The 23550-nt window shown below is 35.4% G+C and overlaps 1 protein-coding gene across 1 annotated transcript in view; it reads right to left on the reverse strand.

Annotated features, from left to right (window-relative positions):
- Positions 1 to 1323: 1323 nt before the first annotated feature.
- LOC137407792 (condensin complex subunit 1-like) overlaps positions 1324 to 23550 on the reverse strand; it is a 58098-nt gene continuing 35871 nt past the window's right edge. Inside the window, exons 18-32 of the mRNA XM_068094174.1 lie at positions 22997 to 23094; positions 22153 to 22273; positions 20009 to 20075; positions 18915 to 19083; positions 17140 to 17245; positions 16400 to 16499; positions 15007 to 15130; positions 14055 to 14210; positions 11787 to 11964; positions 11176 to 11351; positions 9650 to 9839; positions 6497 to 6611; positions 5852 to 6003; positions 5683 to 5764; positions 1324 to 1670 (exon numbers count right to left, since the gene is read on the reverse strand). Of these exons, the coding sequence (XP_067950275.1) occupies positions 1549 to 1670; positions 5683 to 5764; positions 5852 to 6003; positions 6497 to 6611; positions 9650 to 9839; positions 11176 to 11351; positions 11787 to 11964; positions 14055 to 14210; positions 15007 to 15130; positions 16400 to 16499; positions 17140 to 17245; positions 18915 to 19083; positions 20009 to 20075; positions 22153 to 22273; positions 22997 to 23094 (1956 nt within the window). The 3' untranslated portion in view covers positions 1324 to 1548. The remainder of the gene's footprint in view (positions 1671 to 5682; positions 5765 to 5851; positions 6004 to 6496; positions 6612 to 9649; positions 9840 to 11175; positions 11352 to 11786; positions 11965 to 14054; positions 14211 to 15006; positions 15131 to 16399; positions 16500 to 17139; positions 17246 to 18914; positions 19084 to 20008; positions 20076 to 22152; positions 22274 to 22996; positions 23095 to 23550) is intronic.

Consider the following 23550-nt stretch of genomic DNA (forward strand, 5'->3'; position numbering starts at 1 on the left):
GTGCCGCTATGACCTATGACCTCTGGCGTAAAAATACATTTTTAACAAATCGTTCGCGTTTGTTAAAAAATTGGAAGCATTTGTTCATCGTTGATGTGATGAAGTTGTTAAAAATAGCTCAATAGGTTTTTAGAGTAAAAAGTTGGTTTCTGGCTACCAGATTTTATTCTGTTAGCCAGAAATTCTGTTATAGACAAACCTTTTGTCACTATCTCATAGTGGGAATAACATACATGTATGATACCTTCAGATATAATACGGTAGAATTTATGTGAAATATATCATATTCTATGGTATTATGGTATACTTCATTGTATTACACCATATTATTTCATAAATTATTTCATCTTATATTGATATTGTTTTGTATCGTAATGCATCATATTGTATTATATCATATCGTAGATTGTAACGTAACATCATAATGTAACATATTATGGTCAGATCTAAAAAAGATAACGATTTGTGAGTTTCTAGCCCGCAGTTCCTAACTCGGTTTGAAAACTGTGTAGCTGTGTTGGCGATTATATGTAATCAGTAGTACCATGGACGTAATGGATTTATTTAATAGAAATATAACTGTTTTGTAGCTAGGCTAATATTTGCTGAAAAGTCAGGTTCCAATATGTATTTAATAGAAATATAACTGTTTTGTAGCTAAGCTAATAATTGCTGAAAAGTCAGGTTCAAATTTGTACTGTAATTAGAAGAAAAAGTAAAATTGTTTTGTGGGCAAGTCAAAACCTGCTGTAGTCATATAAAATAACCGTTTTGCAATGTAGTACATACGTAATAGTTTGTAATAATATTATCAATGTACAAGCTCTATTCAAAAGTATACTAAAAATCATTTACAACAACAGCCTACTACAACTACTCAGTACAACTAGCATTAGCAGTTTTGTAGTTGCGTAGAAACGACCTTATTAACGTCCAGTTATATTGTAGGTGCCGAAATTAATTTACGTGTACATTCCGCAACTGATTTAGGAATTGCGGCTAGAAACTCACAAATTGCTATCTTTTTTAGATCTGACCACATATTATACTGTGTTGCGTTACACTGTCATACACAGTTAAATGTGATTTAACTTTAATATAAAAGCAGCTCTTTGGTTTTTCCTCCATCTGTACCTAATTTCATGCTGTTGCCAGTTGTACTTGAGCACTCAGTAATACGCCAAGTTGTTTGAGCCATTCTTTAAAAAAATTTTTTTTTACGGAATTCACTATCAAACATTAATGGCTGAGTTGATGGCTGAAAAAAGATACCGTTGTCATTAAAATTGTTGCTACAATTTACTTTGCAGACTTAAATACCAAATAACTATGTTGCTGTATTTAGAAAGAGTACGTAATAAAACAACAACGTTACCTAGGTAACGTAGTTTACCTCTCCTATGGCTAAAGTGACTACGAAACAAAAAGATAAGAATGAAAATAATTTTGTTTAAAAGTATTAAAATGAAAAAAAGTACAATAGCAGATGTAAATAGTCAAATCATACATTTCAAAAACAGTAGAATCAGTAACGCTAAAAGCCAGCTGTTATTTCCGGCGAGACCGCGTAGATCGACCTCGAAATGCAGCAGGAGTCAAGACAGCCTCGGCACTTATCTCTTCATCACTCGAGCTAAGGGCGAGCTTTTTTCCAACCTTCGTTTTAGGAGCTGTAAAACACATAAAATCAAACAGTTATTTTAGACAAAATTTCGATGAGTCTAACTGAGCCTGTCAGCTTCCACAACAACAAATACAAAAAACATACAAGTATTCTATATATTTATGTTGAAGTGCTCACATTATTTTATTATATACGAAATAATAAATATACAAACATATTTTAATAACTGCTAAAAATGTACTAATTTAATAGTGGTAAAATCATGAAATATTATTTAGTTGTAATTAGTACAGGCCAGCAAGAGAAATACTGTTTGGGAATTTGAGACTGTTACCTAGCAATAGTTTTAGTAACAAAATGAACAAAGCCAGATGAGTTACACATGAATGACTTTTTGGCCATTTCAACAAATTGTGGCTAATGGCAAGTTATGTCAGGTCAAGGTCGCCAAATTAGTTATTGGTTTCTGAGCAGCAAATAATTTGTCGCTAGGAGACCAATTACCATTTAAAAACCAAACCTGACATATTTCCTTCATCTTGCCAACTGGTTTGTTAGCTTGCACTTTCCAAGCTTAGCCATCGTTGGGTTCCAATTATATCATGAAATTATCAGAGAAACTCTACACGGGTCTTCACCACAATGAAGACATCTCTACCTTTATCAAACCGCACAATGATGTTAGTTATTAAGGAAAATATTTTATTAACTGTATTTACTACTATAAAACAACGGTGCCAATATAAATAACAGTTTTGTACATATAAAATCATTTGACACTACTGACAAATCCAGGGCCTGTGTCAGGTTGGAGTAAGATTTGTTTATCTGTTTCCCAGCAACAAAATTTTATTGTTAGGAGCAGCAAACATTTCGACCAACCATGACTGGCTTAAACTCCCAAACCTGTCACAAATGCATCTGTTTGGTCAGAAAACAAAAATAATGAAAGGGAAAAATTTATTACCATTCTGTCTTGACTTTAAAATAATTGTACTAACATCCATAAATATTCATTTATCTGGCACTACTGGCATTAGCTGCACAATAAGCATATGTTTATGTACAAATATATATTTGTATATGTTGCTAATCCAAACAAAGTGTTTTTCTCAAAGGTTGGACACGGAATCTTGTAAACAGTCTGCAGGCGCTAATAAAATAGCAATGAAAAGCCATATCATATCATACATGACAAACAATGAAACAATGGCTTGCAGTTTTCCTAAATCAAATTCAGAACAGACTTCGAAAGAGTGTTAGGCAATTTTTCAATGATGAGTATTATAATTGAACGATGCTGAGCACTAAATGACAAGCATGACTACTTAGCAAGTATTACAATGGCATGTGTCTCTCAAAACAAGGTCATGCGGGTTGATCATTGCTTTATTGGTATTTCAAATGACTCTATCCGGTCAAATTATGTGCATTATTTTGTTGCTAGAAAACCCAATTATTCATGAAACCTAGCTTAATATCTACAATTTGCGATTTGGTTTTTCAGTTGCTAGGAAACTGATAAACATATTTGATAAAGGATGGCGGGACAAGTTGTATCAAAATTCAGTATTTTTCTGTCTAGAATCCAAGTCAGAAGATATTTTACTGAAAATCACACCTACTGTACGCATATCCTTGCAAAGCTTTCAGACCAAAGCTCTAGTGATCGCAAGCGAAATATTTTGAAAAAATAATTTATTTTTTCGTAACACCTTTTTATTGGCACAAATTACCCCGTTAGTGGGGTAAGTTGTGCCATACAATAGAATGAACTGGGATAGACTGTACCATGTAAAAATTGCCTAGGTTCCTATAAGTGTAAATTTTAAAATCTGTTCATTTTTCAACCAAACATCATGAAAGCCTTTGATAAAAAGCCTGACTTGTATTTCCAAAGAACGCAGAATAGCATTGAAAATGCCTGTTAACTGAATTAAAAGGCCACCCATATCAACACCAAATCTGACTTCAACATTTTTTGTATCAGCTGTCAGTTTCTGCTATAGGGACTGCCATATCCTTGCCATATGATCTAGATTCAGCAACAGTTTTGGGTTTGTGTTTCATTCCTTTGTTTGTAGGATCGCTTGTTTACTTTCATTTATTTTTATCATGCTGTTCTGTTTCTATTTGATTCTTTTCATGTGTATCCGTCAAAGTTGTCACCTTAACTTTTCCTCTGTTTGCTTGCTTATGTGGGCATGCCTTTGAAAGGGAAAATTTATTCCAGGGTTATACCACAATTAGAACCATTTACATTCAATCCTACATTCATTGAAACTACGATCAGTAGTTGTTCGATCAGATCTCTATGATAAATAGTTGATTAAGTCAGCTGCATCATCTTTCAACAGAGGCTGATCTGTTACCATAGCTGCAGTAAAGTCATCGATTTGAAAAAAGACACTGAATTTAAAGAAAATATTCAAGTGTAGCGGAAGCCGGAAGTAATTTTTGCTGGCATCATACTAAGCATAAATGGTTGAGCAAATGAATTAGCCATCTCATAAATTGTGATAAGTTGTGCCTTGACACAACCTACCCTGATCATGATGGCACAACTTACCCTGATCATGATGACACAACTTACCCTGATCATGATGACACGACTTACCCTGATCATGATGACACAACTCACCCTGATCCTGATGACACAACTTACCCTGATCATGATGACACAACTTACCCTGATCATGATGACACAACCTACCCTGATCATGATGACACAACTTACCCTGATCATGATGACACAACCTACCCTGATCATGATGACACAACTCATCCTGATGACACAACTTACCCTGATCATGATGACACAACTTACCCTGATCATGATGACACAACCTACCCTGATCATGATGACACAACTTACCCTGATCATGATGACACAACCTACCCTGATCATGATGGCACAACTTACCCTGATCACGATGACACAACTTACTCTGATCACAATGACACAACTTACCCTGATCATGATGACACAACTTACCCTGATCATGATGACACAACTTACCCTGATCATGATGACACAACTCATCCTGATGACACAACTTACCCTGATCATGATGACACAACTTACCCTGATCATGATGACACAACCTACCCTGATCATGATGACACAACTTACCCTGATCATGATGACACAACCTACCCTGATCATGATGGCACAACTTACCCTGATCATGACGGCACAACTTACCCCAAATAGGGTTTAGTAACAAATCACATTGTATTGATAGTAAAACTGTGTGAACTATAACCAGATTTTTAATGAATCTGTATTTAGAATGGTTGACTAAATATATGTGTCAATAATGCAAATTCTACATACAGCATTTAAGAACAAAATTGTGCTTAAAGTTTTATCCTAGAGTTTACTGTCTTGCACAAAATATGAAAGTTCAATAATAACTTACTTACTAGTTTAGTGATAATTAAAGCGGATGTAGCATGATGGTGGCGATATCATGTTTCTCAACTCATAGAAAGGATAACTCCCAAAAATAAACCTGTGATACTCAAATTGATTGGCCCAACTTACCCCACCTTCCCCTACTGCAGATATTTATTATTTAGCAGACCTAAACTCATTCAGGCCCTGAACAAGCCAACTGACTTGTTAGAGTCCGTTAGAATATGTAGATTTTGACCTGACTGTGTGACCACCCACACCGTTACCAAAAGTAAATCCTTGGCTAAAAATGGATTTTGAAAAATGTTAAGGAAACAAAGTGTGAAGTTGTTTCACTTATTTTTTCTTTTCCATCCACGGGAAAATCCAGCTCAAACTCAACGCATTGGATAGAGAAAATCTTAGTTCATTTACAAACTTACTTTCCAACTATTTGTTGAAATAATTTACCAAGCGATAATTTATGTTTTTAGAATGGATTTTAAAAACATTGTTGCATTTACTTTTGATCAAAGATTTCATTAAGTTACCCTAAAACATACAATGTTTGGTTAAAAAAATATAAACAGTGCAGTAGCATCAACCGTTGAGGTAAGATGGTCGAAACACATTTTCTAGATTTCATACAGAGTCTAATTACCGGGGGTAAAGTTCTCTTGATCCTCGTCGCTCTCTTCCTCCAACTGATGCAGTAAGTTTTCTAGGGGGTTCATCGGTGCCACCTAAAGTAATAAATTATGACTCATGCAGGCCATTTATGAGCAGCCAAATACAATGTAACTTTTGAAAATAACAACTTTTATAATCACCTTCCTAGTGGAACGTCGTGCGCCAGTTCTCTGAGTGACACTGACACTAGAGGTAGTTGACATTCTGCTGCAAGTGCTTGTATCACTCGCATAATCATCTTCATCAGATGAGGCATTGCCCCTGCGTGTTCGCCGCTTCTTCCGGTTTTGACCTGAAGATAAAGACTATCTTTTCCTCTCATCCGATAGACAAACAGCAGACAAATACAGTAATCCCTTGGCACTCCATGGTTCATATTTCACGGCTGCATTACTTTGCGAGACAAAAAAAATTCAAGAAGAGAGATAAAAATACATAAATGTCTCTTATACTCTGACCCACTGAGATCCATCTGCGTGCCGTTTTTCTTGCTACATTTTGTGAAATTTAATAGTGCAAAGTTATTGTGACACGCTTCATCATGCCTCGTAAACACCCTCGAAATTCTCTAATGAACCTGAGTAAAAGAGGAACGTGTTTACTATTAATAAAAATGTGGCATTATTTGAGTTATATTTTATAATTTATATAGAGGTTTAGCAGTTTCTATTTAGCAAACGTTCACTTTTCGCAGGTCGCCAGTCTCGATAATTTGCCAAAGTCAGGGATTAATTGTACTAGTTTTTTTTATAAATGTAATAAATTTTACAATCTCTTTGACTGACCCTTAGTACTTGGTTTCTTTGGCAAATTTTCAGTAGCAGTTTCCATAGCTTCAGCATCCTCTACTCCTCGGTTATGGGCCACATCTATCTTCGCTGTAAGCTCTGTTATTATCTCCTACAACCAAGAGTATTATCCCCATGAGATGAGAAGGGATTACTTGAAACCAAGATAACAATTTATGGTAAACTAAATCTTTGAATAGTATTTCAGGAGACATCACACATTGCACCTTTAATGTTATATGTGTTTTATTATTTATAGAGACATGTACAGGGAGTCCTCGGGTCACCACAACTTCAGCCATTGTGAACAATTGAACTAGTTTCTAGTACACAGTGGAATATGCTTTGCTGTGTTTGTATCATTCAGTTCTAGTGATTTACCATTTTTGTTGTGCACACAATTTTATTAAAATTTCTCTTGATTCATGTGGTAAAGAACTTTTTTTTTCTAATGAAGCACAGTAGACGCTCCTAATACGTATACTTCTATAACGACGTTAAATTTCAGATAACGTAAAAAAATTACGCAAAGCTTTGCTTTGTACTACGTAATTCCATATAACGTAAAGTTTCAAGTAGGGGCAACTTCTGAAATTTGATCTGAATAGTAACATATCTCGCCGCACTTGTGAGAAAAAACAACATACGTATAGCGCTATATCTATTATATATACAACTACCATGATATTTTAGGTCGCAGTGATAGGTCGTCAGATGTGTCGACAAAACAGAAAATATGTAGTTGTGCAAATTTTAATAAATATTGAAAGGCGACGAATTGGTGCAAGTGATACAGCGTCGGTCTACCAATCTGAATATCACGAGTTGGTATTACTGCCGAAGGTTATCTTTTATTCTAACCTTGATCCCAAGATACAGATCAACAAACAAGTAAACATCGCTCTTTTAATAGTAAAATATATTTTGTTTTGCTTTATTGTAGATGTATAAAATATTTGTTATTAGTTTTACTTCCCAGAATAGACTTTGTAGTCTAGAAAAAATGAACAAATCGTTGTAAATGAACTTAAAATAATAACAAACGCTCCTCATCAACTTATTGTAGAATTACCACAATCATGGTATGTAAAACCTGTGAAATTGATCAGAAAAAGGAGACAAGTTGTCGATGCAAACTAACAATATTACAGATGGGATACAGCCAACAGATTAAAAATTTAAGTCTTGTTTTTTCTTTTTGTATGGACAAAGAAGTGAGTTTGAAAAGATCTTGGAATGGATTAGGCAATTTACATGTATTTTACTGTTCATATAACATAAACGTTCCTGGAATGGATTATTTACGTTGTAGGAGTGTCTACTGGACTCATTTAGATTACTTGCTGCATTTTATTATAGTGCAATAATTTACAGTCCAGTACATTCAATCTTAAGAACGGATCGACGTTGCAAGTCAAGGAGACTCGTATTAGTTAAAGGAGCGTTGCATTAGTTAAATGAATACTCACAAGTGCAACTTCTTTACTTGTAAACTTACATTATTCTTTGTAGGAACTCAATTTAAAATTGCAGTATAAAATGCAGTCATGCGTGTTGCAAATGGTGATGAAATATAAAATAATTTTGACCAATCAGATGTCACTTGTCTCATTGACGGACCAATTAAATGGTGCTGCCCCGCCTCAAACTTTATGTAATTTTGTTACTAAGATACTGATAACTATTTGAAAACCAAAAGCTCCTTTAGCCTTGGCTTCCTAACTTTCTCCTATTCGAACTAAGACCTATGCAATCTCTGGTGTGCCGTTAAGTATAACAACTCCACTTGTCATTAACTCAAGGTGAGTTTAAAGGTTGACTTGCAACAAAATTCACATTGCGATTATTTGGTATCAAAAGATTCACCATGTCTTACTCTGTTATGTTGTAGGTGCCAAATATGTGGAAATGTGATTACAAGCTCTTAAAAGCTCAAAAACGAAAAGCGGCCATAGATTGGAATCTTTTTATTTTGATGACGTAGCCACGAAATTTGGTTATCCTCTTGTCACGTATGTTCTCACGTGAATTGAAAGGCCAATAAAAAGCTCAATATAAAACTTATCGTAGTATTAGTTTATGACAAACACTTCGGGTTTTACCGAAGGCCCTGTATCAAATATAGATGCTCGCTACTTTACAGTTATGTTTCGGCATTATTCAATCGTCAAGTCGTTCTCTGATCATGTGACTCGATACTTCGCAAATAATTTTTGCAGCACTTTTCGATTATCACAGGTGACCAACAGGCTTGCCATGATTATCAGAGAATGATATGTACTCCTTCGAGCTAAGGTTAAAAAGTTTAACGATTTTTTACGGTAAGTTATAAGATACCAGTGCTAAAAGTGACAACATTACAATGACGATAAAACAGACGCGTAAGAACAATAGAGATAGTTTTATTGAATGCGTGAAGTATATTTGTGAAAATATTTCGACGAATGAGGTTGCAAGAAAGTGCAAACAGAAACCATCTCTCACAACTACATCACATTTGAGCTATTTTGGAAAGGGAATCCAAACTACGGCGGTCTCGTGTGATTGCGATTTTCTGTTCGTTTTTGAGCTTTTAAGAGCTTGTCATCACCTTTCCACATATTTTGCACCTACAACACAACAGAGCAAGACATGGTGAATCTTTTCCTATCCAATAACGGTAATGTGAATTTTGTTGCAAGTCAACCTTTAAGTGAGCTTAATATCTCTATATTGTAACAGGGGTTCCGTCTGTTATTCGTTCACAGAGTTATACTGTAAGCGGTAACTCTATGTTGTATATACTAAGTATATATATAAACTTTGCTGTTTTGTTTATTATAACATCATGTATTCTGACACATAATTTATATAGAAACGATTGCTTTAGGATGAAGCTAAATCACATATAATATAAAAGGGAATGAAAGACACAAGTTCACCAAGGTTTTTCTAGAGTCCTGCGTTTGATCCCATGCATGACGTCCTTCGTTTGAACACATTTAATGTTTTTTAAGAATACATTGAAGTAAATGATGCAGAATACACTTCATTTATGCCATTTATTTCCTGATGAAGATTTTATCAAAGGACATAATAGGCCAAGGAGCAAATGAGAAAACAGCTGCTATCAGTCGCATATAGACAAATAAATGGAAAAGCTATACAAACCTTTGCGCCTGGCTTTAGTTTAAGCCTCTGTGTAGACTTCTCCATTATAGTCATGAAGTTGGTGTAGATGGCATCATCGACCAACTTGTCAGCGAAGCAGGAGAACCTATCTAGCATCTTCTTTAAAGACTTCTCAGTGTAGGAGAGTCGCGATAGGCAGAAGGAAATGTCCCTCCATTGCCTCTCATCCCTGCAAATAATTACGAGTAGAAAAGGAATGGATAAGGGGAGATAACACTTATGACTAGATAACATACTGTAGGGCTGTGTAATGAAAGTCAAATGGATCAAATAGCAAGGCAGATTCTCTAGACATTATAATCCATATATAACATGCATATATATATATATATATATATATATATATATATATATATATATATATATATACTGTGGAATCTGCATAATTCAAACTCGAAAGGACCAAGTCAAATAGTTTGAATTAACCAAAGTTTGAACTATAAGAACCGTGCTATATTTTGTATTCTACATTAGGTTAATATTAATAACATACTGCTGGTGGACTGTTAAGCCCTGTGAGTTCTCAATGCATCTTATATTTGTACAGGTAGTATTGAATACTGTATTTTTTAATCCAAGTGCTAATGATTTACTCAAGAATAGAAACACTATTCAGGTATCATGAATACAGTGTGTATTTTATTGATCAAATATGTTTATCTCAATGTACGTGTACATAAGTCTTACAGACACAAACTTATTGAACGGAAATGTTTGTGAATTGTGTTATCAGAGTTTGTTTCCAAACTTTACACTGTACACTATTTTGATGTCGAATATCCGCTGATATTGCTCAGCTAGGTTTTCTTTAGTCTCAAGTCAGTGTTTTGATTTTCTGCTTTCGTTGGAACCATTTCATCTGCTTCTGGCTGTTCAATAACTTCCACAATGTCTTCTGACCTCAACTCACCCTCTGCACTACTGAACTAGTCGATATTAGCATCCAACCCATTTGTAGTATAGAGCAACTTTTACGCGTTGCTTTTCGCACAAATGATGATAAACTTTTAGCAGCATGCCCGCTAAACACAAGTTAGTAGTAACAGATCTATCGTAGCTGCAAATCATTCTTTACATACGCAGAAGTATCAAGACCCTGTTAAACAAGGAACTACTGTTAACCTGATACAATTATTATTTTTATGTTGTTGTTTTTAAAATAAAACTGTAAAGCATTGGAGTTAAGAAACGATCTTGAATGTTTAAACGCGATGCTTCCATGAATAGAATTAATGCAAAATTGACTGAACAACTTATGCAAATTAGACATAAATTTTATAAGTCACTGATCATACACGCCGACATGCTTGAAGGAACAATCCAAACTGGTTTGTGGTTACCTTGAGTGCAAAAACATCCCCCTCTCTCTCCTTTGGGTTGGTTTATAATAGGCATGACACAAAACCCTCCCCCCTGACCTTACGACCGTTACCAAGCTAATCTACAGCGCGGTTAGAAAAGCAAGCCGAGTCGAGAATATGGTATATCAAGAGCAGACAACTCACGTTGTAGCTCTAAATCGTAGCAAGAATCTTTCCATCAGACTTTCACACTGCTTGTCAGCAGCGATGTGTCGGAAGAGCTCGCAGCAAACGACTTGAAACTTCTCTTCGTCTACCCCTACTTCAGGATCGGAAAGCCTGCTGACTATGTCAAGGATAACATTGTACAGAGCGTTACCCTACAATAGTACACGCATCGGATGTCACTTTATCCTTGAAAAGTCTAAAAACAAACCACAGTTTAAGGTTTCTCAGAATTTTTACACCGATGATGTCCAATTACAGCAGGCAACACTGCCTTTTGCACGCAAAAAATAGCCAGTCAAGTTTTACACTCGGAGTTATCTTTTCTTTTCATAATTTCACTCTAGTATTCTTCATTTTTTTGTTATTGTCTCATGGGCTAATGTGCTTGGAACAGCATTGACTGGTGATAATAAAGTTCATCTGTTTATCTATGACTATTAGAATATCTACAAAATTAAAAAATGATATAAAGGACAACTCCCCAGACACTACTAAGCAACTTCCTTACCATATGATAGAAGTAGGTCTGCACACTTTTTTCAAGCCGACCATAACTGATAAATTAGACAGTTGGCTAGCCTAAGTACCTTAGTTGCAAGTTCAGCGAAAAATTGGGCTGCCATCTCCTTAGTAGAGTCACCAGTATCAACAAGGCAGACGGCTATTTCACTTATTTGACCTTTGACCTTGACCATATCGTTCAGTATAAGTCGGGTCATTATCATGAGAGTCCCCTTTCTCACCGTTGGACTATCATCTCTCAGTCTACCAACAAACATCAATCATTGTATATATCTATATACATAGCCGAAATACCAGTGTTCGAATGTCTTATGCGGTTTGGTTGAATTGTTAAAGCACATCAATTATATCAGTACTGTTTCAGCTTACTCAGGTTCTTCAATATCTTGGCTTTCAAATGAGCCATTGTTTGACATGGTGAGACAGAAATTGGTTGGTGTTTATAGGATTTCCCCAGAGCTCTACCACAGAAATGTTCCATGGTATAGGCTAGCAAATTGTGACGTCACAATTTTCATCTTCCGTGTTGTGTGCTCTTACCGCTTACTTATTAACTACGATTAATGGGACGGGTATAACTGGAGTGTCTCAGAACCTGCATGCAACCTCAGAACCGCTATGCATGCATGCATGCATAGAGGTTTTGAGGTTGCATGCAGGTTCTGAGACACTCCAGTTATACCTGTCCACGATAATGATGCTAGTGGCAGGCAAAGGTAGGACAATTCCAGAAAACCAATGAAGATGACAAAGGAATCAGTGTCATTAGCTCTCCATGTACAGATCATCTCTATGATAAGTAGCTCAGATTCCAAGCACCATACTATATTTTCCCGATGATATTATGCGCTAGCTCTTTCTTTTTATTGTGATGTTGAGGGGCATGACTGAGGCTAATTAATTTCAAGCATTGCGTGATCTAGCTTGAGTGCTATTTACATATTATAGTCCTAGGACCCCGCCACTGCAAGTCACAATTGAATCGATGTGATTTCATTACCTTCATCAACTACAGTATATTTATTGAAGCATAATCGTATTTAGAACGCAACTTGGAAAGCGATACGAACTATTCAGATAATAATACTGCTACTGCATTTCTGTATAGGACAAACAATACCATTATATAAAATGATGAAAACGATGTAATAATAATTACTATAAACGTTTAAAATGAACGAAAGGATGAAAAAAGCAAACTCTAACAATCGCCAGAAATCTATTAACCCAGAACATGTGTTTGTATTGTATCGCCCCGGTTATTGTACAATAACCGGGGCGTTAGCACGATCCCCGGGTATTGTTGATTATCTAGAACCCTAGTTTATTATTAGCACTCTCTGGGTTTAGAAACACCGATTGTCACAGAAAAGCGCAGCCTCAATGGCAGCGAACTGGATCGACGACCTAAGGCTACATGATAATTATGACATCACATTATCGGAACCACAACCAAGTGATTTTTATTGCAGGACATACTTTTGACACCCTGTTTTTCATAGTTATATTATTATTTGTGTATTGATTATAGGCTCATTCTCAAGCCAAGACTCTGATGTACTGAAATATATGATAAAAGTACTTATGTAATTGATGTGCTTTAAATACTAAATGTGCTTATTAAACTCCGATTTGTTTAGCACATTTAGTATTTATTATTATTACCATAAAAACAGCCAGCTTTAGTTTAAATAAAATACATATTGAATAGGACAAAATGAAAACAATAAACTTGAACAACTGTTATATTATAACAAAGTTAGTCCAACTTGGGTTTTGTTAAGTATTTGACATTCTACTGAGTAGTGTGGGGGGTTGCGAGTCAGCAGATTATCTTCTTTGTATAACTTTCGAGACATTTTTACACAAAAAAAGAAATTCAGTTGAAATTGTTATCTTTGATTATTTGCACTGAACTTTCTTTCAAAAGATTGCTAATATCACATCTGGCTTTGAAATCTGTGACAAAACTAATTAAAATATCATTCTTTAATGTACCTTTAAGGATGAGACTCTAAAACAACAATTTTATATGACATCACAAATAACCACCCAATAGCAATGGAATTGAGTGGTTGTTGCAAAATTTGCTCACAACCATTAAACACCATTCGATTAACATCAGAGTGTCATTGAAGTTATGCTTAGAAGCCTGAGTTAAAAATAATTATAAACAGTAAATTTTAAACCTCGATAGTGACACAAAAAGCAAACCAAATCATCGATTGATTAATGGAAGCTCGATTCAAAAACCCATCTGCTTAAAGATAATTCAAAATATGATTCAAAATAATCGTCATAGAGAAAACAGAGGATGTAGCATGGGTTCATACCTGGCGTAAAGGTTAGGCGTCCAGGGCTCCAGCTCGTTAGGATACCTGAAGACCATGTCACTGAGGGCTACGATGGCATTAATCTTCACTTCAGTGCTCTCACTCTTCTCCAGAACAGTGAAGTAAAGACGCAGATTATCTCGGCAGACAGCGGGGCTGCAGCAAATATAAATGAGTTTGTTTAAAGTATGCTGCCTTTTAAGGAACTGAAAAAATTATTGTGATGCTCAACTGTTTAAAGTGCGCTCTTGCTTTTGGTCCACTTATATACTTCAGAGCAGCTCTCACGGGTATTTCATCTACAAATGATCTCAGATAGATGTACTCTAATTAGTAAGTAATGCGTTTGATATTACATATGTAGGACTGGAATCAATATGTTGAATCGATCATTCAAATTATTCAAATACATATTGCATTTGACCAGAAATGGCGCATCTAGAATGTTTAAAAAAGCCAACCAGCTGTAAACCTAATCAACAGAAACTTAGCTTCATGAGTGGAACAAGAAACAATCACAGCAAAACAAAAGAAAGCAACTCCCATTATGCAAGCAAAAAGCTACATGTAAATACAAAAAAATCTTTATTAATTTTAATGAATTTTTAATATGCATTCTGTGACCAGAACCTGATGCGGTATCATTTAGAGAAATCCTTAAGACATAGATTAAGCAGTTTGGAAATATATGGTAAGTTTTCATTAAAATGTTTCTAATATTGATTGAGCCCATCAGAGATGAAATGCGACCGACTTGTCCTGGTACAGAATAATCAAGCAGTTACAGATCTATCCGACTTCTCTCTAGACAGTATCTTTAAATTACTAGCTCTTCTCTTTTATGGATGGTCTCTCAATCTTTCTCGACTAAACTGGCAGACGATCAAGCGCCAACACTTATAATTCCACAAGTAGACAAAAAAACACTCAAAGCATGCATGCACCAACCTACCTGAGTAACATGTATTTTCCAAGAGAAAGTGTGGTCGCTGCCTGTAATCCTGTGTCATCAAACTTGCTTCTATTGGTAAGGATGTGAACCAGGAGTGGCAATAACGCTGAGAGAAGGTTCCCTTCTGTCAATCATGTAACAATAATAAAAATTGACATTGGATACTAACAAATATGGTGAGGCTACTGAAACAACCAGCATAAGCTGATGAGACGTTGAAAAATAGTTGTGTAAATCCTTTACAGGTGCAGCTCAGCTAACTTGGGGAATTTTGATCAATAGTAAGTCCATCCAGGAGTATGGATAACTCACGCACGTACTTAACCATGAACTGAACTTCTTACAACCATTTTTTTCCAGGGTCCAGTTAGGACTGATGACATCCAACTAACAAGTGATGAGAGGTATATATCTGTTGGCTGAGCTAAAATTAGTCAACTTCAAAAAAGAGAAATGTTTAGAGCTATTCAAATCTATGAAAAGCTGTGCTACTTTTCAGGAGTTTTGAAATGGCATGCACTATACAAAATACACAGAAACTCACGTGGTCTCATAGATGCCTAACTTAGCCATGCACAGCTTTGGTGCAGCTCTCGCGTGTTCCAAAGAGATTAGCCAATGAAAAATGGTGTCTGATGTAACAATGTATGCCATTGGATACAGAAAAATCATCGAGCTGAATGCCCATTTTAATTTTACTAAGACTTTTACAACACTAAGCAAAAAAGACAGCTAAGACGATAAGACACAACATGATATCCTGAGTGAACTCTTGACCTCCTATGAGTTACTGTCTAACTAAGAATACATTCATGAGTTAACACAGTCCTTTGTGCATGTACTTTTATGATAGCCACATTCACTCATCTCATAAGTGCTAGATAGAAGGTCATATTAGAGTTCACTAGAGTCATAACTACATTTGATATCACAAATGATCAACCAATAGGAATGTGCATGTATTTGAGTGGTTGTTGTAGTCAAATTTCCATACAACAATTAACCAGCTCAGTTAGAAGTGAGCTGATGTTTAATATTTTGTTTATTATCAGCTATAATAAAAGAACTGAGCAAACGATTTATAAAATATTGTTGAAAAATTATTACCGAAATTACAACAGTTAATAACCTTAAGAATGTCCGACATACTGTAGTGCACACCAGAGCCATTACTTTGTGCACTCGCTTTGACTTTTGCTATTAAAGCTACTAATTTTTCAAGTCGCTTGATGGAATAAGTACTTACTGAATTCCTACAACCATGGTGAGTTGTGTTCCCTTGCACAAGTATGCGTAACAAATAGAAGGTTGTTCGGCACTGCATCTGAGTAAATTAACATCGTCTGCTGATTGTTTGCTAGGAGCCTACATTAATAGAAATTTTGTGACTCACCAGCAAGCAGTTCACGCTCGATGACCTTTAGTACGACCTCAGTCTCCATATCGTCACTTGTCTGTCCTAACTCGTCTCCCCCTGTTGTATTGTTCCCACTCTATAAGAGTGCATAGATATACTTCACAGATATGCACTAGGAACTGTAAGTTTCTGTCTCTCGGAATGAATAGCACATTGGGCAAAAAATAACAGTTGCATGTGAATTCAAATCAAACTAAGTGCCAACGGAAATCGTTTTTGAGAAGGTAACAGGGAAGAACGGGCAAGAAAGAGGAAAAGCAAGAGCAAGTGAGAGAAAACGAGAAAGTGAGTGAGAGCAGAGAGACAGAAAGCCAGAGTGCAGCGCAAAAAAGAGAATGAGAGAGAAACACAGTAAGAGAGGGAGCGGAAAGATTGAGAGATGAGGAAGGGGTGGATAGATGAGGAAAGGGTGGAGAGAGTGAGAAAGGATGAGGAGAGGGGAACATAAAGTGATGTCTGAGCGTAAACAAGCTGTCTATACCTCTTTAGTAAGCCTCTTGTTTGACTAAACAAACATACCTATGACAGGGAGTATAACTCTTTATATTACATAGTAGCAATTTGATAACAACGTTAAACTGTACGAAACAAAGTAGAACGGCTCTACTTAGAGTTGTCCACTCAAAGCGGAGCTCCAAGATTTAAAATATCGCTCTTTGAGCTGCAATTTTATCCCATACTAAGACTGTCATCTGTAATTCATAGCTTGGGCTCACCTGATCCTTGTTCTTATTCTGTCGCTTTTGCTTGAGATCTTGAAGTACATCTCCTTCCAGATAAACGAGCTGACCGAGTGCCACCTGCCCCACCAGAGCAACAAACCTGTAGAATTACATGTATATCTGTACGTTACATGAGTTTGTAGTATGCACAACGCACCGTAAAACCTCTATTTGAGCACCATGGCCCTGTATTTTTCAACTGTTCCCTCAAAGTGGCGTTTTACTAGAGGTGACGTTCAAATAGAGGGTGGCGCTGTATATTTGTGATTACCCCTCAAAATTTTGAAAAAATAAAATTAATCTCTTTATAGGTGAAGCGATGCTAATGTCGCTTATATTTTAAACTCTCCTTTAAGCGATGTGACATTGGCTGAGGCTGACACGCTGTCAGTTAAACAAGGAACTACTTTGAGTAAAAACATTACCTGGATTTAGTTATTTAATTATTTTGTTGGTGTCACTTTCAATATTTTAAAGACAAAACTGTGAAGCTTTGTAGTTAGAAAATGGACTTTGATACAATAAAAATGTATGCTATTACGCCGTACAGTGTACGGTGTACCTCAATAGTGTAAGTATTGTTATGAGTATTATAACATTATTAGTACAATTTTGTGGATATTGTTCTACTGATCGCTTACTATTATGGGTTCATATAGATCAAAGAATGTCACACAGAGTCAAATAGGTGGTCAAATAGAGGCGGCGTTCAATTAAAGGATGGCGCTGCATTTTCATCCCTTTTCCTAGACAGGCGTTCTATTAGAGGTGGCGTTCTATTAGAGGTGGCGTTCTATTAGAGGTGGCGTTCTATTAGAGGTGGCATTCAGATAGAAGATTTACGGTATGTGTTTATGTACGCATTGATATATTTACCAGTGTGTACACATGTATAAATGGATATATTTAATATGGCGTATCTGAATCCGTGTATGATATATGCGTGTGTGGACAGCATCTGGTAGCAGTCAAAGATGAAGACACATGCTATACAAAGCTCTGTTTCCAGTGTTGAAAAACTGAATGCTTATCCTCATTGTCGTTCAGTTAATATAAAAACTTTCAGATTCACTCTTTTTTATATTTTTATTAAAACGCTTTCTAAAATGAATTTAATAATTTTGTCAACTGGTTTGCACTATATTACAAACATCAAACTCATTCCCACAATTCAATCCTTGTCATCAGTGTTTCCTGTCCATCAGCAATTATAGTGGACAATGATAATAACTGATTACCAGGATATTGAGATGCTTAAGGCATCATCGTTACAATTGCCTTTTAAACTACTGCGCTAGAAACATCAATTTTATACAAACTAAGACTGCTTATACCTGCTTACAGCTGATAGTATTATTAAAAAAATTTATACCACAGCTCATCAGGTAACTATTTTATCTACATGGATGCCAAAAAACAAAACAATTGTTCTTAATGCCAACTTTGGGCATAAGATGTCAGAATATCGATCGAATAAAATATAACTATATATATCTTTGACTACCATCTTTTTTATTTTAAGTGTGTAGTTAATATATTTTGATACTATTATTACAGGTTACACTGACTGTTTAGCATATTAAATGTGCTTAAGCCTTCAACGTAACAGGCATTTGTGACGTAACCAAACAAGATAACTTGATCAATAGATAATCCCTTCAAGATAACTTAATATCTAAAAACCTCCAGAAAATTTGACAGCCATTATCATTGTAGTATTGCAATTTGCAAAGTCAAAAAACCCCATTTCAAAACCACAGGCTATGTACCTCATAAGATGGGTGTAGTTGGGGGGCCCCTCCAGATCAACCACTTTAGAATACACCTGTTTGATGAGGTCTCTACAGGTGATATCTGGAGCCTCTGTTAGGATGTACATGAACTTAACTGCTTGTTCCATCAAAGGAACCCATGTAGCCTGCTCCATCTCTGTCACACCTTTATATATATATAACCAATACTTGTCACTGTATGTAAGAAATGTATGTAATGGTTGCAGGTCATAAGAGCTTTCTATATTCCAAACGACCAATAAATTGAAAGCTAGATTAATAATAACCAATCACAAAGTGAGAAAAAGGTTTTCTAACATTAAACAATAGTGTTGGTATTCTATTTAAAATTATTTGTCCACTATCATTTTCATTATATAGACATTAATTTTATTCACTTTGAAATATGAATATTATTAGTTATTAATATTTGTAAAAAAAATGCTAGCATATAAAACATTCCCCGGTTTCCTCCCACACAAGATGAAGTTTTCAGCCAAATGGACAGTTCCCGAAGGTAACAGTAATCCCCTTGGCTAATAGAAATAGTTGTGAATAATCAGTTTTAAACAGTTACAATTCATGTTCAATTCGATTAAAATGCATTCTGCAGCATCAAGAAATTAATATCTGAAGATAGTGGTCAACTATGTACAACCACACCGTTTGTAGTCATAGAATTATACAATATGCCAACATCTGATGAACATACGCAATTTATATAAATACATGTTAAAAAACTATGGCTTTTATTTAAAAAATGCAAACATGGAAATAGACAGGCTTTTCACGAGGTTTCAACCAGTTTTTCATAAAATGCTTTGATAAGTTTTTCATGAAACTTTTGTATTTCGACAACCAAAACGAGGTTCCCCTTTAAATCTTCTCGGTGATAAGAGAATGAACATTCTTATTCACATACTAACCACAATGGTAAATTACACAAGACTGACATTGTCCGCATAACTGTAGCTGTAAAAGCAAATGGCTGAAATCTGTCTAGGTGACGGGACTGCTTGTGAGAGTTATAAGCCAGCAAGCTAGCATAGGCCCTAAGGTTTACATGGGATGAAGGGGAGGGGGGTACTCACTCTCAACAAGTAGCTTCACAAATCCACTCACAAACTCATGGTCTTTGTCAAGCCTTGGAATACTTTTCTAAAAAAACATGTTTTGAAATTAATGAAACGAGAAACAAGCCATTTTACATGAAGATAACCATATATTGCACCATATAGTGCATGTACTTATTATCTGGGCTTTATTAGCACATGTGACCATCTCTCGGGACACTTGACGATCTCTCACAGTACCCACGCCTGCCAGGTGCGAAATATTTTTCCCAAACAAGTTTACATATGGCAGTAAAATCTTGGCTCCCGATTGGTTTTAGTAATTGAGTTTTAGTAACCAAAACCTACATGATTACATTAAAAAATTAATAGCTATAATCAGAAAGGAACACAAAATTTCAAATGACGTAGTAAAAATTATGTTATCATTCAAAAAGTGCTGTTAAAACGTTAAGACGGCGCTCACCTAAAACTCATTGCTTTAAACCATTTTAATAAAATTTTGGAACTTTGTGTTCCTTTCTTACCATAACTATCAATTTTTAATGTAATGATGTAGATTTTGGTTACTAACACTCAATTATTAAAACCAATCAAGAGCCAAGATTTTACTACCATAGGTTAAACCTGTTTGCGAAAAAATTTTTTCTGCCAGGATACTAGTATATATGATAGAGATATGTGGAATACTCTATACATCGTTTTCTCTCCCAAGCGAGGCTGTAGCAAAAGCAATATTTGTAAGACTAACTATGAGATTCTGGTTATTCAAATGAAATTCGACAACTTTTACCTATTTGACGCTTAACGTTATATAGAATTTCTTACATAATACGAAGCAAAAACTTTATGAATTCTTTATATTATGTGGAATTTACGTAATACATGTGGGTGGTTCATGTAATAGGAGTATATACTGTATTGAAATATTTGGGGCTGCAATGGCTCTTTTAATTTGCAGTTTCTTGCTTGCAGTATTATCGTGTTAAAAATCTCTTCTTTTCCTTTTTAAACCACTTCGGTTTGCATTCTGTTCTGACAAAATTTTTGACTTTATTAAAAATAATTCGAATGGTAATTTAGTACATAACCTGCAATTCATACTTCACTTTGTTTTTGTATTTGATAACTTTTGGTTTGCTACAGTTAATGTACGTATCGACTTGCCTGCTGTCCATTTTATTGTTTATTTCCGCATAAAGCGGACTAGGAAGTTTGAGATGTTGATCATCGAAGCAGTTTACAGCTCAGTTTACCCTTTTGAAATATTATTAGTTTGCGATCCCATCTTGGCAACTCTAATTCATAGGCTTTGGTTAAGATACAAAAAAGATCCAAACTTGTCAAACCAAATCTGATAGAAACCACCAAACAAATATACGTTTCCACTTGACCTTTATGCCTCAAATAAGTCCATTCGTAACACTAGTTAATATACAACATACGACATTTCATTTCAATAAATGAACTTTTCTAAATTCGCTACTTTTTTGTCAAAGCTCTTTATTTCTGTCTTTGGACACACAATTCTTCCAAAATTCCTGTCCTAACTTTATTGTTGAGCTATTCAATTCTACTAATAACTATATTTCTTATGAGACTATCATAGGCTACATACACACTTCACAAGAAAGCCTACTTGACGAACGACTTCTTCTATATGCTATTTCTCCTATATACTTATGGTCTTTATTCACAAGTATAAATTAACAAATATTTTAAAAACATTGCTAGCTGCTAGCTCCTTTCACAATTTCCAACCTAAAATCTGTTCTCTTAACAGAGAAAAGTATTTTAAACACTATATGACATGTATTTGATTTTAGTGCTTAACTGTTGTCTTTTTCGTTTTATGATTCTTCTATGGCATAACTCGGAATTCATAACTTAAAAAAACATTTGTTTGAAACGAAAGTATTGCCAATAAAGTAATTAATATTCGAAGGTTTTTAAAAAAGTCAATTTTATTCCATTCTGCAAAAATTTGACCATGGTATCATTTTTTAAATGCTTATTTTTTCGGGGCATATATCTGCAAAAAACTCTTATTGAATACGTTATCCTAAAACGTTCCTATATAATAAGTTTGATGCATTTCAGGTTTCACCATTTGGTTCAATGACTACATATGAAATAAAAACAGACAACATGCTATGTCTTACCTTCACAGATAAGAGAGCAACACAAACATCTTGAGCAATCTGAAGATCTCCCCTTGCCCTCTCACCTTTTATCTCTTGAAGAAGGATGTCCAGATTAGAGCTCACAACAGCAGACTTTGCCCTAAAATACGCGCATGATAGGGTTAGCTTGATAAAAACTGATTATAGCCCAAGGACTGACTGTTTACACGCTAAAGACGGTAGTCCGCACTTGCCATGCCCTAACATAAATAAAGCCCAATAGCTGTTACCCAAAAGGCTGCAAATGCAAGGTCAGCTAGCAAGCAACCATCGATCATAAATCTTTCACAAGGCGATAGTGTGTTTGAAGGCTCAGTTGAGTGATCTTGCATCAACCAACCGAGTGAATTTCCACACACAAATGTTGGTTTCATATGCTCGTCTGCACATACATGTAGTTAAAGCATATCTAACAACTGATGGTATACCAGTTTCAGTATCATTTTAGATGTTAGTCGATTCTATGAGAGAAATTCAACAGCAAAGGGCACGGATCATTTAAAAAAATTTTCTGCTCACTTTTGCAACACTATTTATTTGAATTTACACAACAACATTATTGAAACCATTATTTTCATCGCTACCTTTACTTATAGATCGCTACCTTTACTGATCTTTACTGATAGAATTTTCATTTAGCATGTCTACTGTCAATGAACCTGTAACTTGGCGCTCTCCAGCATAACTCTTGAAATAATAGTTGAAGCAGCGGTGTAAAGGCTGAGAGGCAGACGAGTGCTTCTGCTACTCTAGTCGATGTCAGGAGTGGTGTTTACACCTACTCGCACTAACCTAGAGGCAGGTGTGAATAAAGCAGTCATACCTAGAAGCCATCGCAATCAGTTTGAGAGCAATTTTGCTGTCTGCCTGACTCGTATTTGAGATCTTCATAGTAAAAGTGTGCCAAAGAAGCTGCAGCACCTGTGAATAGAGTAAATTGCATTATATAGAGAGTAGACACTCCTACAAAGTAAATAATTTGCTCTAAGAATATTTTTATTATAGGGATTTTATGTTATAATAACAGTAAAATACGTGTAAATTGCCTAATCCGCCCAAATATCTTCCCAAACTACCCTTTGGCCAATTAAAATGAACAACTATACTTGACTTCTTAATTTAATGGCTATACAGTAACTGCGGTATTATTGGTTTGTATTTTTCTTTTTTATTACCACTTACACTATGTTTAGGGTACATGGTTACGATTATTTTCTGCGAAAAAAAGAGGAATGCACATCTTCAATGTCAATCTAAATCAATTTTTTTTCCACAGCAAGAAGAAAAACATACTGAATATGTATAAACTAAAATCAAAAGTTATTGACACCCAAGATACTCGTACACGTCAATTTCTCTCCCAAGGTTAGTAAAAGA

This window comes from Watersipora subatra, chromosome 11, assembly GCF_963576615.1.
Source record: "Watersipora subatra chromosome 11, tzWatSuba1.1, whole genome shotgun sequence".
In the NCBI taxonomy this organism is placed as follows: Eukaryota; Metazoa; Bryozoa; class Gymnolaemata; order Cheilostomatida; family Watersiporidae; genus Watersipora; species Watersipora subatra.